This window comes from Mobula hypostoma, chromosome 23, assembly GCF_963921235.1.
Source record: "Mobula hypostoma chromosome 23, sMobHyp1.1, whole genome shotgun sequence".
NCBI classification, from domain to species: Eukaryota; Metazoa; Chordata; class Chondrichthyes; order Myliobatiformes; family Myliobatidae; genus Mobula; species Mobula hypostoma.
The window spans coordinates 2,159,488-2,173,259 of NC_086119.1; the positions used below are offsets into that span (position 1 = coordinate 2,159,488).

Here is a 13,772-nt window from a genome sequence, read left to right on the forward strand (position 1 = left end):
TGGCCTCAGGTCTGGTAGCTGAAGGAAAAGGATCCAGGTCTGGAGATTGTGAGGGGAAGGGGCAGAGGTTAGACCCTGGATTCGTTGCCTGGCAGGTGGGGGGAGGGGGGGAGGGAGAATTCAGATTCCAATGCCTAGTGGGCATAGGGGTTACACCTTGGGTCCAGTGCACTGTAGGGTTGGTCGTTACAATCCAGTCCAATGCCTGGTGGGGTTGTGGGTTACACTCTGGGTCTAATGCCCGCAGGGGTTGTGGGTTACACTCGGGTCCAATGCCTGGTGGGGTTGTGGGTTACACTCGGGTCCAATGCCTGGTGGGGTTGTAGGTTACACTCTGGGTCTAATGCCCGGTGGGGTTGTGGGTTACACTCTGGGTCTAATGCCTGGTGGGGGTGTGCGTTACACTCTGGGTCTAATGCCTGGTGGGGTTGTGCGTTACACTCTGGATCTAATGCCCGGTGGGGTTGTGGATTACACTCTGGGTCTAATGCCCGGTGGGGTTGTGGGTTACACTCTGGGTCTAATGCCTGGAGGGGTTTTGGGTTACACTCTGGGTCTAATGCCTAGTGGGGTTGTGGGTTACACTCTGGGTCTAATGCCCGGTGGGGTTGTGCATTACACTCTGGGTCTAATGTCTGGTAGGGTTGTGGGTTACACTCTGGGTCTAATGCCCGGTAGGGTTGTGGGTTACACTCTGGGTCTAATGCCCGGTGGGGTTGTGCGTTACACTCTGGGTCTAATGCCTGGAGGGGTTGTGGGTTACACTCTGGGTCTAATGCCCGGTAGGGTTGTGGGTTACACTCTGGGTCTAATGCCTGGAGGGGTTGTGGGTTACACTCTGGGTCTAATGCCTAGTGGGGTTGTGGGTTACACTCTGGGTCTAATGCCCGGTGGGGTTGTGGGTTACACTCTGGGTCTAATGCCCGGTGGGGTTGTGAGTTACACTCTGGGTCTAATGCCTGGAGGGGTTGTGGGTTACACTCTGGGTCTAATGCCTGGAGGGGTTGTGGGTTACACTCTGGGTCTAATGCCTGGGGGGGTTCTGGGTTTCACTCTGGGTCTAATGCCCGGTGGGGTTGTGGGTTTCACTCTGGGTCTAATGCCTGGAGGGGTTGTGGGTTACACTCTGGGTCTAATGCCCGGTGGGGTTGTGGGTTACACTCTGGGTCTAATGCCTGGTGGGGTTGTGGGTTACACTCTGGGTCTAATGCCCGGTGGGGTTGTGCGTTACACTCTGGGTCTAATGTCTGGTGGGGTTGTGGGTTACACTCTGGGTCTAATGCCCGGTGGGGTTGTGCATTACACTCTGGGTCTAATGCCCGGTGGGGTTGTGCGTTTCACTCTGGGTCTAATGCCCGGTGGGGTTGTGGGTTACACTCTGGGTCTAATGCCCGGTGGGGTTGTGGGTTTCACTCTGGGTCTAATGCCTGGAGGGGTTGTGGGTTACACTCTGGGTCTAATGCCCGGTGGGGTTGTGGGTTTCACTCTGGGTCTAATGCCTGGAGGGGTTGTGGGTTACACTCTGGGTCTAATGCCTGGGGGGGTTGTGGGTTTCACTCTGGGTCTAATGCCCGGTGGGGTTGTGGGTTTCACTCTGGGTCTAATGCCTGGAGGGGTTGTGGGTTACACTCTGGGTCTAATGCCCGGTGGGGTTGTGGGTTTCACTCTGGGTCTAATGCCTGGAGGGGTTGTGGGTTACACTCTGGGTCTAATGCCCGGTGGGGTTGTGCGTTACACTCTGGGTCTAATGTCTGGTGGGGTTGTGGGTTTCACTCTGGGTCTAATGCCCGGTGGGGTTGTGGGTTACATTCTGGGTCTAATGCCCGGTGGGGTTGTGGGTTACACTCTGGGTCTAATGCCTGGAGGGCTTGTGGGTTTCACTCTGGGTCTAATGCCCGGTGGGGTTGTGGGTTTCACTCTGGGTCTAATGCCTGGAGGGGTTGTGGGTTACTCTGGGTCTAATGACCGGTGAGGTTGTGGGTTTCACTCTGGGTCTAATGCCTGGAGGGGTTGTGGGTTACACTCTGGGTCTAATGCCTGGAGGGGTTGTGCGTTACACTCTGGGTCTAATGACCGGTGGGGTTGTGGGTTACACTCTGGGTCTAATGCCTGGAGGGGTTGTGGGTTACACTCTGGGTCTAATGGCTGGAGGGGTTGTGGGTTACACTCTGGGTCTAATGCCTGGAGGGCTTGTGGGTTTCACTCTGGGTCTAATGCCCGGTGGGGTTGTGGGTTTCACTCTGGGTCTAATGCCTGGAGGGGTTGTGGGTTACACTCTGGGTCTAATGACCGGTGAGGTTGTGGGTTTCACTCTGGGTCTAATGCCTGGAGGGGTTGTGGGTTACACTCTGGGTCTAATGCCTGGAGGGGTTGTGCGTTACACTCTGGGTCTAATGACCGGTGGGGTTGTGGGTTACACTCTAGGTCTAATGCCTGGAGGGGTTGTGGGTTACACTCTGGGTCTAATGGCTGGAGGGGTTGTGGGTTACACTCGGGTCCAGTGCCCGGTGTGGCTGGTAGTCACACTCGGGTCCGATGTCTGGTGTGGCTGTGGGTTACACATCTGGGTCTGGGGGTTACACCTCGAGTCTGGAGTCCAGGGCCTGGTGCAGAGTCTCCAATCGGACAACAAGAGCAGAACAAGGGCAATGGGAACATGATGGAGTACCAATCACACACCACCTACTTGGTGCCTGGAGGAGTGCACGACTCTGCACTGGCGGGTGTGCGGAATAAGACAAATAACTTCATTAACTCAATACTTAACAAAATCCAAACTCTTCTGCATTCACCATGGACTTCAGCTCAGCTGCAGCCTCACTCACTGCAATGCAATATAATCACTCACTCCTATCCCATACATGGGCACCACAGAGTGTCATTATTACAGCTCGGAGTGTTGGAGTTCAGAGTTCAAATCCCGCCAGTATCTGTAAGGAGTTTGTACTTTCTCCCAGAGAACGCGTGGGTTTTGTCCGGATGCTCCACTTTCCTCCTACGGTCCCATTAATAGGTTAATTGGTCATTGTTAAATGCCTTGTGATTAGGCTAGGGTTAAATCAGAGATTGCTGGGCAGCACAGTTCAATGGGACAGAAGGCCCTGTTCTGCGCTGTATCTCAATAAATAATAAACAAACATTACTGAGTGGGTGCAAATATTGGAAAGAAAACCTAGTCTTTTTAAAAAAACTTTTGACATTGCGACTTTAAAAAATTGTGTTTTTACTATTGAAAATGATGCCGATCTAGGCTCTGTAGTCTTTATCATTCCCAGATGAGAGAAAAGAAATTGAGGATAGGCAATTGGGAAATGCGGAATTCTCTGTTTATTGTGTCAGAATGGAGCTGGTTATATTCACTAACTTGCGAGTTTCCAGTTCATACAGCAGGTGTGGCGATAAATTTGTTTTAATCCATCATTTTTTTTTAAATTATGTTTTAATGCGTCTCTTCCAAGTGTCTGGGTCACTCCAGGGCTGCCTCTCCCCAGACTTGTCTGTCTACCATTTGGAAAATTCCCCCTGCAGATTGAGAGTGCTGAATGAAGTGACCTACTCAAGCACCTTTTGTAAAAATCAAGCCTTATGAAGAGCGAACTCCTCAGAGGGCAAACCCAGAGGGGCTGAGTACAAACTGAAATTTGCCGGCTGTTGCACAAAATGTCTGACGCTTCATAGTACAAAGGCTGGTGGAAGGTGACAGCTTCCACCCACCTTACCTTCTGACTCTCCCAGCTAATGTTTGACACCAGAGTGCAGTATCCCTCAACTTGCTGACTGCAGCAACTTTACATGCTAAACACCAATAGCCAAAGCCATCGAGTGACCACCAGCAGTTAGGGAACTGCTCACAGAATATACAGGCCCTTCGGCCCACAATGCTGTGCCAAACTTTCAACTTACTCCAAGATCAGTCTAACCCTTCCCTCCCACATCGTTCTCCATTTTTTTTTATCATCCATGTGCTTATTCAAGAGTTTCTAAAATACCTGTAATGTATTACCTCCACCACCACCCCGGGCAGTGCCCATTTAGTTCTTTTTAAGTATTCAAAGAGCGTTTCAGCAAAGAAACAGGGCATTGGGCCCATCATTTCCAAACAATCTACACTAATCCCATTTACCTGTATTAGATCGGTTGTTTGCTTTGCCTTGGGCGGCACCTTGAATTTTTCCACCTTCCCATTTTCCTACATTCTGACCCTATTAAAGAATTGTCTTTTGATATCTTCTGCTGCCTCTTCATATTACTTACTGTGCTTCTAACAACTTGCTGCTTTTTTATTCACAATTAAAATTCTAACCTTGATGCTTCAATCTGTAACTTCTTGTCATGCAATCCAGACCCTGCACTCCCTGATCTTGACTTGTTTTATTTCCACTCTTTATAATCATAATGTGTGCCTCTATCTGTCTGGGTTCTACTCTGGAATTCCTTCCCTCAATCATAAGAACATAAGATATTGGAGCAGAAGTCAGCCATTCGGCACATCGAGTCTGCTCTGCCGTTCCATCATGACTGATGGAACCTATTCTCCTGCCTTCTCCCTGTAACCTTTCACACCCTGATTAATCAAGAACCTATCATCCTGCACTTTCAGTACACCCAATGAGTTGGTCTCCACAGCCGACTGTGGCAATGAATTCCACAGATTCACCATCTTCTGGCTAAAGAAATTCCTCCTCATCTCTGTTCTAAATGGACATCCGCCCACTGGTCCCAGACTCTCCCACCAAAGGAAACATCCTCTTCCTCTGGCCTCTTTTCTCCTCAAACTATACTTAACAATCCCTTGCTGATTGAACTTTTTGCAATGCCTTCTGGTGTCTCTCAATACCATGCCAGTGTCACTTGGGTATATGAAGCAAAGCGAGAATGTGCTGCGTAAATTCAACCTGCTTTTGTTGTACTGGCAACCAATTCCTCAGAAGCACATAAAAATAATCAGGGTAACAAAACACTGCCTTGCCAAATGCCGGCATTGCATTTTGATTGAGACAACGCTTTGCTCGCCCTAAAATTACAGCTTTTACTGAATAGTTACATTCCCATTCCTGATTAATAGTTACTGCAGCTCAAAGCCCAGTGCGAGTGAAGCGTTTCTGGCTGTTCATTTGATGGATGTGCCAAGGTAATATGCAAAAGTACATCTTAGACTTCTCTTTTTTAGCTCCAGTTTTTTTCACTGACAAGTTGGAATTGTCTGAAGAAACAGGAGCAAGATGTGAAGGAGAACAACAGGTGACTTGATAGAGGTGTACAGGATTATAAGAGGCATAGATATTTCCCCCAGGGTGGAAATGGCAAATACCAGGGGGTATGATTTTAAGATATTTGGAGGAAAGTATAGGGGGAATGTCAGAGGCAGGTGTGTTTGTTTTCACACAGATAGTGGTCAGTGTAAACGAAATGGCCAGCTCAACATGACGGGCCGAACAGCTTGTACAGTTCCTATTGCAGAGAAATCAGAGCTATGTGACCAACCCTGAGGGCTAACATTGAAGACAATTTACACTTCTGAAAGACATGAAAAAGAAAAAGGGGGTGTTGTAACACATGTATTAAAGAAAGAATAGCAATGCAGTGGTGAGAATGAGCCTAGCTTGGCAAATCACAGCGAAGAACGAGCATCCATTCAGTTTAAGCTGAGAAACTGCAAGGGCAGAAAATAAGCGGTGGAGGTTATTTATTGGCCAGTCAATAGTACTTGCAACTTTGGGAACCACATAATCAGGAAATTAGAGCAGTGTGTTACAGAGCTAATCATGAGGGACTCCGACCTAAATATAGACTGGGTAAGTCAAATTAGCAGCAATAAGGTGGAAATCAAATTCATGGAATATACACAAGCAACAAACTGTGTAACAAAGAGAAAGGACATTTTAGACACTGTTTTGCAGGAAGATTGATTGATAATCTTGTTAGGAAGGCTCTAGGGAAGAGTAACCATAACATCACAGAATTTCACACACAATTTCAAAATTGATTACAGTCCTAATGAAGGGTCTCAGCTCAAAACATCGACTGTGCTCTTTTCCATCGATGCTGCCTGGCCCACTGAGTTCCTCCAGCATTTTGTGTGCGTTACTCAGATTTCCAGCACCTGCAGATTTTCTCTTGTTTGTAACTAGAATACAATTTCAAAAGCAATGTTGTTCAATATTTCGATAAGGAAATATGAACGTATGAGAGTTGACTGTGGTTCACTGGGAGAACATACTGAGGGGGATCAATTCTTTAAGGATCGTGGTTTCCCTTCTGCCGTCATCAATGATGCCCTCACCTGCATCTCCTCCATTTCCCGCACTTCGGCTCTCACCCCATCCTCCCGCCACCGCAACAGGGACAGAGTTCCCCTTGTCCTCACCTACCACCCCACTAGCCTCCAGACCCAGCACATCATCCTCCACAACTTCCGCCACCTTCAACAAGACCCCACCACTAAGCACATCTTTCCCTCTCCACCCCTCTCCGCTTTCCACAGGGGTCATTCCCTCCGCGACTCCCTGGTCCACATGTCCCTCCCCATGGATCTCCCACCCGGCACTTATCCCTGTAAGCGCAAGTGCTACACCTGTCCCTACACCTTCTCTCTTGCCACCATTCAGGGCCCCAAACAGTCCTTCCAGGTGAGGCAACACTTCACTTGTGAGTCTGTTGGGGTCATCTATTGCATCCGGTGCTCCCGGTGCGGTCTCCTCTACATCAGTGAAACCCGACGCAGATTGGGGGACTGCTTCGTCGAGCACCTCCGCTCCGTCCGCCAAAACAGACAGGATCTCCCGGTTGCCACCCACTTCAACTCTGCTTCACATTCCCATTCAGATATGTCCATACATGGCCTCCTCTACTGCCATGATGAGGCTAAACTCAGGTTAGAGGAGCAACACCTCATATACCGTCTAGGTAGTCTCCAGCCCTTGATAGATATAAACATAGAATTCTCCAACTTCCAGTAATTCCCTCCCCCTCCCTTCCCCTATCCCTATTCCACTCTACCCCCTCCCCCAGCTGCCTATCACCTCCCTCATGGTTCCGCCTCCTTCTACTATCCATTGTGTTTTTCCCTATTCCTTCACCTTTCCTGCCTATCCCCTCCCTGCTTCCCTCGCCCACCCCTTTATCTTTCCCCTTACTGGTTTTTCACCTGGAACCTACCAGCCTTCTCCTTCCCACCCTCCCCCCACCTTCTTTATAGGGCCTCTGCCCCTTCCCTCTTCAGTCCTGACGAAGGGCTCCGGCCCGAAACATTGACTGATCATTTCCACGGATGTTGCCCGACCTGCTGAGTTCCTCCAGCGTGTTGTGAGTGTTGCTTTGACCCCAGCATCTGCAGATTATTTTGTGTTTACACTGAGGGGGTCTGACTGTGGGTAGCAATGGTTAGAGTTGAAAGAAATAGTGTAAAAATGGCAAAAAAAAAATCCTTGAAGACACAAAAATGCTTCATCCACAATGAAAGTGATTCATCCACGACTGATAGGAAAACTCAGAGATAGCATAAAACTGCCAGAAATCAGCAGCACTAACAGCATTCCAGCGCTCTGCAAAGGGACACCTAAATATAAAAAAGGGCAATTCAGAATATGAGAAAATTCCACCATGGACTGTTCAAGCCCGGCTACAAAAGGAGGAGGGATGAACATGGGGCTAACAACCCCACTACAAAAATCCCAGAGCTACAGAAACATTCACACAAGAGCCAAACACTTCACCCTGGGAGAGAAGTGATCTTCGAACATGGGCTGCACCTGGGACAACCTGAAACAACTGGCCCAGGATAAAGGACTCCAGTGAGCCACTGTCAGCAGCCTATGTCCCAGTAGGGGTGACAGGCTTAAGAAGAAGAATATAAGGCAGGCAGAAATATACAAATGTACTGTAGGATGATTGCACAAGGACAAGGGCAAAGAAGGGTCCCTCACAGAGAGGGGTAAGAGAATCTACAATGGGGAATAAAGAAATGACAGAGGGATTAAACAACTACTCGTGTCTATTTCCATGGAAGCTACAAATATTGGAGAACCAGAAGGTCAGTGAGAATGACAAACTAAATGTAGGTTTTAGCCAAAAACTACTTCTAGAGAAGTTGGTAAACTTGAAAGTCAATAAATTCCAAGAAGGCAATGATCACTTCCCAGAGCTCTGAAGGAAGTGTCTCTGGAGACAGTAGATGCTCTGGTTAACATCATCGGTGTGGTCCCACCACAAAGAAGTGGGGGAAGAGAAAAAGAAACTGGGAAAATGCTGCAATCTATAGCGATAGATGTGATTATAGAACACCTCGGAAAGAACAGTAGACTGAGCAAAGTCAGCAGGAATTTATGAAAGGAATACCAATTTTAAATAATGTATTTCAACCCTTAAGTGATGAGTAGAATGAATAAAGAGGAGCCCATAGATATGGTGCAAGGCATATAGATGATAGAAAAATGAAGAGCAACACACACAAAATGCTAGAAAAACTCAGTAGGTCAGGCAGTATCTATGGAGAGGAATAAGCAGTTGATGTCACAGGCTGGGAACCTTCATCAGGATTGACAGATACTGCCTGACCTGCTGAGTTCATCCATCATTTTGTGTGTATTTTTCTGGATTTCCAGCATCTGCTGAATTCTTTGTGTTTAGAAAAATGGAGGGCTATGTGGGAGGAAAGGGGTAGATTGATCTTAGTATAGGTTAAAATGACAGCACAACATTGTGGGCTGAAGGGCCTGTGCTATGTTGTAATATTCTATGTTATATGTATATGTATTTTTAAAAGGCTTTCAATAAAGTCCCAGAGGAATTTGGGCACAAAGATTAGGCCGCTGGGATAGCATGGACTGAGCAAAGTGTTTACTGAACAGAGAGCAGCAGTGTCTCTGAGGAGATCACTCTCAGGTTAGCAGGTTGTGCTTAATGGACTGACACTTCAGCCCTAGATTCATTCTCTCTATCAGTGATATGGCTGAGGGGCAGGATGTGATATTACCAAAGTTTATTGAGGCGGGATTTAATTTCCACTAAATCCGTAGTACAAGGATGTACAAGAGACTTGAAGGAGATATGGGCAAGCTGAGAGCATGACTGATGTGGCAAAGTGTAATATCAGACACAACGCAGGAGAGCTGAGTACTTGTAAAATGGTGACAGACTGGGTACAGCTCATGTTCAAAGGATACGAGTGTGCTTGAAATCCAGTGTGAGTGGACAGAGGATTATGATAAATTGCAGTTATGAACCTAGCCCAGTCTACCACTAAAACCAGCCTCTCCTCCACTGGCTCTTGTCTACACTTCCCACTGCCTTGGGAAAGCAGCCAACGTAATCAAGAACCTCTCCCGGCCCAGTTATTTTCTCTTCTATCGGGCAGAACACATTCAGACTTATTTATCACATGTATATCAAAATATACATCGTTTGAAATGCATCATTTGCATTGACAACCAACACTCTTTAAGGATATGCTGGGGCAGCCTGCAAGAGTTGCCACACATTGCAGTGACAACATACCATACCCACAATGTACAGCAGAACAACACAAACAACAACAAAACAAGTCCCTTTCCAACTCACCCACTCACAAAGGGCAGGCCTCACACTCCTTTGCTTGGAGCCCATAAAGCTGCTTAGGAATTTAGTACTCTGCACCCACAAACAACCCTAAGAACTGGCCTGGACATTGAGGTAACCCTGAAAGAATGAACAAGTGACACCTGTCTAAACAGAAGATTCAATATATAAAAGCTTGATTACCCATACCAACTTAAAGGACATCTTAAGAACATAGAACCTTTTTACCCCATGGAAACCTTTTAACCTACTCCAAGATCAATCTAACCCTGCCCTCCCACATAACCCCTCCGTTTTTCTATCACTCATGTGCCTATCTAAGAGTCTCTTAAAAATCCCTAATATCTGCGCCTCTACCACCACCCCTGGTAGTGCATTCCATGCACTCACCACTCTCTGTGTGAAAAACTTTCCTCTCGTATCCTCTCTCTACTTTCCTCCAATCACCATAAAATTATGCCCCTCGTATGAACCGTTTTTGTCCTGGAAAAAGTGTCTGGTTGTCCGCTCAATCTATGCCTCTTATCATCTTACACACCTCTATCAAGTCACCTCTAATCTTCCTTCACTCCAAAGAGAAAAGCCCTAGCTCGCTCAACCCATCCTCATAAGACATACTCTTTAAAACAGGCAGCAAAGTCTCCTCCACACCCTCTCCAAAGGTGACCAGAATTAAACACAATATTCTATCCCACTAACACACACAAAATGCTGGAGGAACCCAGCAGGCCAAGCAGCATCCATGGAAAAGAGTACAATCGATGTTTCTGGCTGACAGCCTTTGGCAGGACTGGAAAAAAAAAGCTGAGGAGTAGATTTAAAAGATGGGGGTTGTTCTAAACAAGATAGTGCTCACTTGTGTTTCATTTCATCTGAAGGATTGCTGTCTTGTTTGGCAGTATACGTGTACGCAGCTGAATGACAATAAATTGGAAATTGAACAGACATTATGAGTGATAAAGACGATCTCTTTATCTACCCTGTCACTTTATTGGTCTATCTGCACTGCACTTTTGCTGCCAATCTAATATTATATCCTGTATTATTATTACTACCACCTCTATGTTCTTATGTACGGCATAATTTGTTTCGATAGCAAGCAAACCAAAGTTTTTCATTTTGACAATAATAAACCAATTACAATGTTGTGTCCTAGATCAATGGAGAAGTTGGTGAAGACAATACAGCTAATGCTCGCTAATGGATTATAACAAGGCATTTGATAAAACAATGCCAAAATGTCAGGAAAATAGAAAATATGGTTAAAGGGTCAATGGCAGCAGGCCTCAGAACCTGTGGTTCTGAGTACATTTGTCACCTGTTGTCACTAATGACAAGACAGACTAGAAAAGGAGAGAGTCCAGAGGAGGTTTATGAGATTGATCATGGGAATGAAAGGGTTAACATGCAAGGTGTGTTTGATGGCTCTGGGCCTGTACTTGCTGGAGTTTAGAAGAATGAGGGGGATCTCATTGAAATCTATCAAATTTTGAAAGGCCTAGATAGAGTGGATGTGGAGAGAATGTTTCCTACTGCGGGGGAGTCTAGAACCAGAGGGCACAGCCTCAGGATAGAGGGGCATCCATTTAGAACAGAGATGAGGAGGAATTTCTTTAGCTACAGGGTAGTAGTCTATGGAATTCATTGCCACAGGTAGCTGTGGAGGTCAAGTCATTAGGTATATTTAAAGCAGATTGATAAAAGAATGGAATGGAGAGGGATAATAAATCAGTCATGATGAAATGGTGGAACAGACTCATAGGGCTGAATGGCCTAATTCTGCTCCTATGTCTGATGGTCTGCAGAAAGTCTGAACTGAACAATACTCAATCTAAATCCCACTGTTAATCAAACTCATACTTGGCGGCACTGGTATTTTTCGGAAACTTAGTAAGTAGAGGTACGGCTCACCTTTGAGTTGAGAGCGGTGCACTGCAAACATGTTTATAGCCATCAGCTGCAGCATCCGCGTGTTACCAAGAGGGGATGGACTGTGCTGAAGCAACACTCGGAACTCCTTTAGAACGCTTGCAGCCACTGATGGAAAGGTCTCCATTCTGCAACAAAAAGCATACACATTATGTAGCTTTCAAGAGATTCCAAAGGTAGTTAAATCGTTCTCTTCAAGAGATTGAAGCTATTAATTAATACAGAGCAATGCACCAGTGAGAAATATATAATCATCTAAAGATGGTAGAGAGGAATGCCAGCCTACGTTTTCTGCTCACATCTACAATTCCCTGCTTCAGCAGCATCCCAGCAGAACTCCCCTATATTCTCATTACTACTGTCCACCCTTCCTGGAGAGTGGTGATCAGAACCGTACACGTGGCTGTAGTCCTCATCAAGCTCTTGTCCCAGTGTGACCTCTCAGTGTCGCACTCCGTTCTGTGATAAATAAAGGTAATCGTTCTGTGACACTTCTCAATCAGTTGGCTGCCTGCCCTGACATCTGTAGACACGCACTACAAGTTCTCTGCTTCCCCATACTTCTCAACACCACTCCAGTTACCATTCTTTGCCACATGCAAATAAATCAGTTCACTCTTCCCAGGACATAACCCCATTAGTATTGTGTTGGCAACTGTACACACGAAGACTGATTATAGGAGACTTGTGAAACATTTCCAAATCAGGATGGACCATAACTTGGAGGGGAACCTTCAGGTAGTGGTGTTCCACTGCAAGTCTACCCTTCTTCATGCTGGCAGAGCCCATGGGGTTTAACAGATGCTGTAAGAATGGCCAAAAAGAACATTTTGCAGATTGTCTTTGTTCCTTTCAATAGGGTAATTTTAAAACAGAAAGAACAAAGAAAAACTTATTTACAAAAAGCAGCCTGTAAGATTATAGAACAAAGTTCAAAATTCAAATTTATTATCACACTACATATACGTCACCATATACTACCCTGAGATTCATTTTCTTGCAGCATTCACAATAAATACAAAGAAACACAATGGAATCAATGAAACACACAACCAATGTGCAATAGCCAACAAATTGCACAAATACAAAAAGAACAAAATAATATTACATAAATAAGTGTAACGCACCGGGAAAGGTTTCACTGCTAATGTAATAGTCTTTCTGTAGAGGCAGTGTTTGGGTTATGGTTAGAGATAACGGGTGCTTTGCAATATGAGCCATCCAATGATGGGAGGGTGTTTTCGTACTGTGTGCCTGATACTGGGGTGATCTGGCTCTTTTGTTCAGGAGGAGATAAAGAGAGAAGACGACAGAGGGAAGAGGTCATAGGACTCGACCTGGAGCGGAGCCATGATCTGACGAAGGCCGGGGGGATCGAAGGCGGATCGGTGACGGGGAAACTGTGAGCACCAACTTGTGCACATTAGACCGTCCGGGGGGATCGAAGGAGAATCGGTGACGGGGAAACTGTGAGCACCAACTTGTGCACATTAGACTGGCCGGGGGGATCGAGGGAGGATCAGAGAAGGGGAAACTGTGAGCACCAACTTGTGCACATTAGGCTGGCCAGGGGGATCAAGGGAGGATCAGAGAAGGGGAAACTGTGAGCACCAACTTGTGCACATTAGGCTGGCCAGGGGGATCAAGGGAGGATCAGAGAAGGGGAAACTGTGAGCACCAACTTGTGCACATTAGACTGGCCGGGGGGATCGAGGGAGGATCAGAGAAGGGGAAACTGTGAGCACCAACTTGTGCACATTAGACTGGCCGGGGGGATCGAGGGAGGATCAGAGAAGGGGAAACTGTGAGCACCAACTTGTGCATATTAGGCTGTCCGGGGGGATCGAAGGAGGATCAGTGACGGGGAAACTGTGAGCACCAACTTGTGCACATTAGACCATCCAGGGGATCGAAGGAAGATCGGTGACGGGGAAACTGTGAGCTCCAACTTGTGCACATTAGACGGTTTCATTAAAATGGGCCCTTTTCTTTTTTTGCTTTTTCTTCACTAACCCTATAGTCAAATTAAGAATTATAAAACTTAATCGTTTAATTGTATGCAGTGTCCTGTTATTTCGTGGTACTGATTTGTAACACAGGAACAAATCACGCATCACCCACACAAACGGGGGTTTCGGGGTGGTCTCACATCTCAATCTCACCCGTTTGGAGGGGCCAGAGGTTGTCTTCCCTAGACTTACACAGCCGACAGAACCTGAGAGTTTCATAAGTGATAAATAAAATTAACAACAGGAGTTGTTGAGTCCTTGTAAGTGGGTCCATAGTTT

At 46.5% G+C, this 13,772-nt stretch overlaps 1 protein-coding gene across 2 annotated transcripts in view; it reads right to left on the bottom strand.

The window, feature by feature from the left end:
• The window catches only part of smg6 (SMG6 nonsense mediated mRNA decay factor), a 534,055-nt gene that overhangs the window by 322,888 nt on the left and 197,395 nt on the right, over positions 1 to 13,772 (bottom strand). For both annotated transcript variants that reach the window (XM_063031015.1, XM_063031016.1), the window contains one exon: positions 11,467 to 11,612. In XM_063031015.1, the coding sequence (XP_062887085.1) occupies positions 11,467 to 11,612 (146 nt within the window). The remainder of the gene's footprint in view (positions 1 to 11,466; positions 11,613 to 13,772) is intronic.